The following is a 1340-nucleotide window of genomic DNA, read 5'->3' on the forward strand; positions in this document are numbered from 1 at the left end:
AAACCCAAAACAAAATCGACACGATGGCTAAAGATCAGTCAAACGCAGAGAGTCTGCAACAGGAGAATGAACGACTGAAACGTGAGATACATAGAATGGGAAAAGAACAAAGTAAGGTGTTAGAAGAGAATCAAACTATACAGAAGGAATATGAGAGAACGCTAGACGAAATGAGGCACAAGGAAATAGAGCTGGAAAAGCAAAAGCAGAAAATGATTGCTGTGATGGAAAAGAAGAGAGAAACGTTAGAAAAGAAGATCAAAGAGTTAGAAACAGAGAACCAGCAGGTAAGGCCAGAAGCAGATACGATTCAGGCCCAGTCTGAGAGGGTAGCTCAGGAATATGAACAGATTAGACAGGAGAATGAGGAACTAAAAATCGAAAATGGAAATTTAAGAGGAGGTATAGACGAAATGACAGGAGAGGTGGAAAAAGAAGAAAAGATACAGGCTCAATGTTTTGAACTACAACGGGAGAACGATAACTTAAAAAGGGAACTTGAGGCCATCGGGAGGGAAAATGTTGAGCTGAAAAAGTTAGAACAAGAACTTTCTCTCCTGAAGTCCCAGAGTGAAAGAATTCTGAAAGGCAATAAAGACGTACTGGAAGATAGCGAGTTCAGGAAAGGGCACAGTGAGGTGGTTAAGAAAAATGAAGAAATTGACAAGGAAAAGAATGACGAAGCAGAAGGGTTGAAGAAAGAAAATCCTGCATCTGAGTTAGAAATGGAAAGTATGCGAGAGGAAAATGAGAAATCTAAACAAGAAATTGAACAGCTAATAAAGGCCCTTGACGAGACGGAAAATGACAACAAAGCAATTAGAGAGGAAAAGAAGACGCTGGCTAAAGAGATGGGCATTTTGAAATCTGAAGTTTCTGCCCTTAAGCAGCGAAATGAAAGCATGAGTGAGGAAAATAGGAAGTTAAACATGGAAATAGAAAGAATGAAAGACGAGTTGCAGCATCAGAAAGATCAGATAACACAAAGCCATGGTCAAATCATGGACGAAGTTTTGAACCAAATTGACATGTTAGAGGGTGCAGGTATGGAAAAGAAAAAAGAAATCAAAGACACAGGTACAACTGAAAAGGAAGACCTGAGTCAGAACGATGACATTAACATAGCTCTACATGTGACACAAGACGTTAACGAAGAGTACAAGTCGGTAGATGGGGGTCTAGAACACAAAACCGAAGTGCTAACAGAGGAGGAACTGCAGACATCAGATTATGTTTATCAAGATGCAGACGAGCTAAGCTATGAGGAAGAGAAAATCGATAACGGGGCAACAGTTACGTGTGGGGAGGGAGAAACCATGGAAGGACAAGGTGAACTGGCA

The 1340-nt window shown here is 40.6% G+C and overlaps 1 protein-coding gene across 1 annotated transcript in view; it reads left to right on the forward strand.

Moving 5' to 3' along the window:
* The first annotated feature begins 9 nt into the window (after nt 1-9).
* The window catches only part of LOC118418122 (trichohyalin-like), a 1782-nt gene continuing 451 nt past the window's right edge, over nt 10-1340 (forward strand). The window contains exon 1 of the mRNA XM_035823953.1: nt 10-1329. Coding sequence (XP_035679846.1) covers nt 24-1329 — 1306 coding nt within the window. The 5' untranslated portion in view covers nt 10-23. The remainder of the gene's footprint in view (nt 1330-1340) is intronic.

This window comes from Branchiostoma floridae, chromosome 6, assembly GCF_000003815.2.
Source record: "Branchiostoma floridae strain S238N-H82 chromosome 6, Bfl_VNyyK, whole genome shotgun sequence".
Classification (NCBI taxonomy): domain Eukaryota; kingdom Metazoa; phylum Chordata; class Leptocardii; order Amphioxiformes; family Branchiostomatidae; genus Branchiostoma; species Branchiostoma floridae.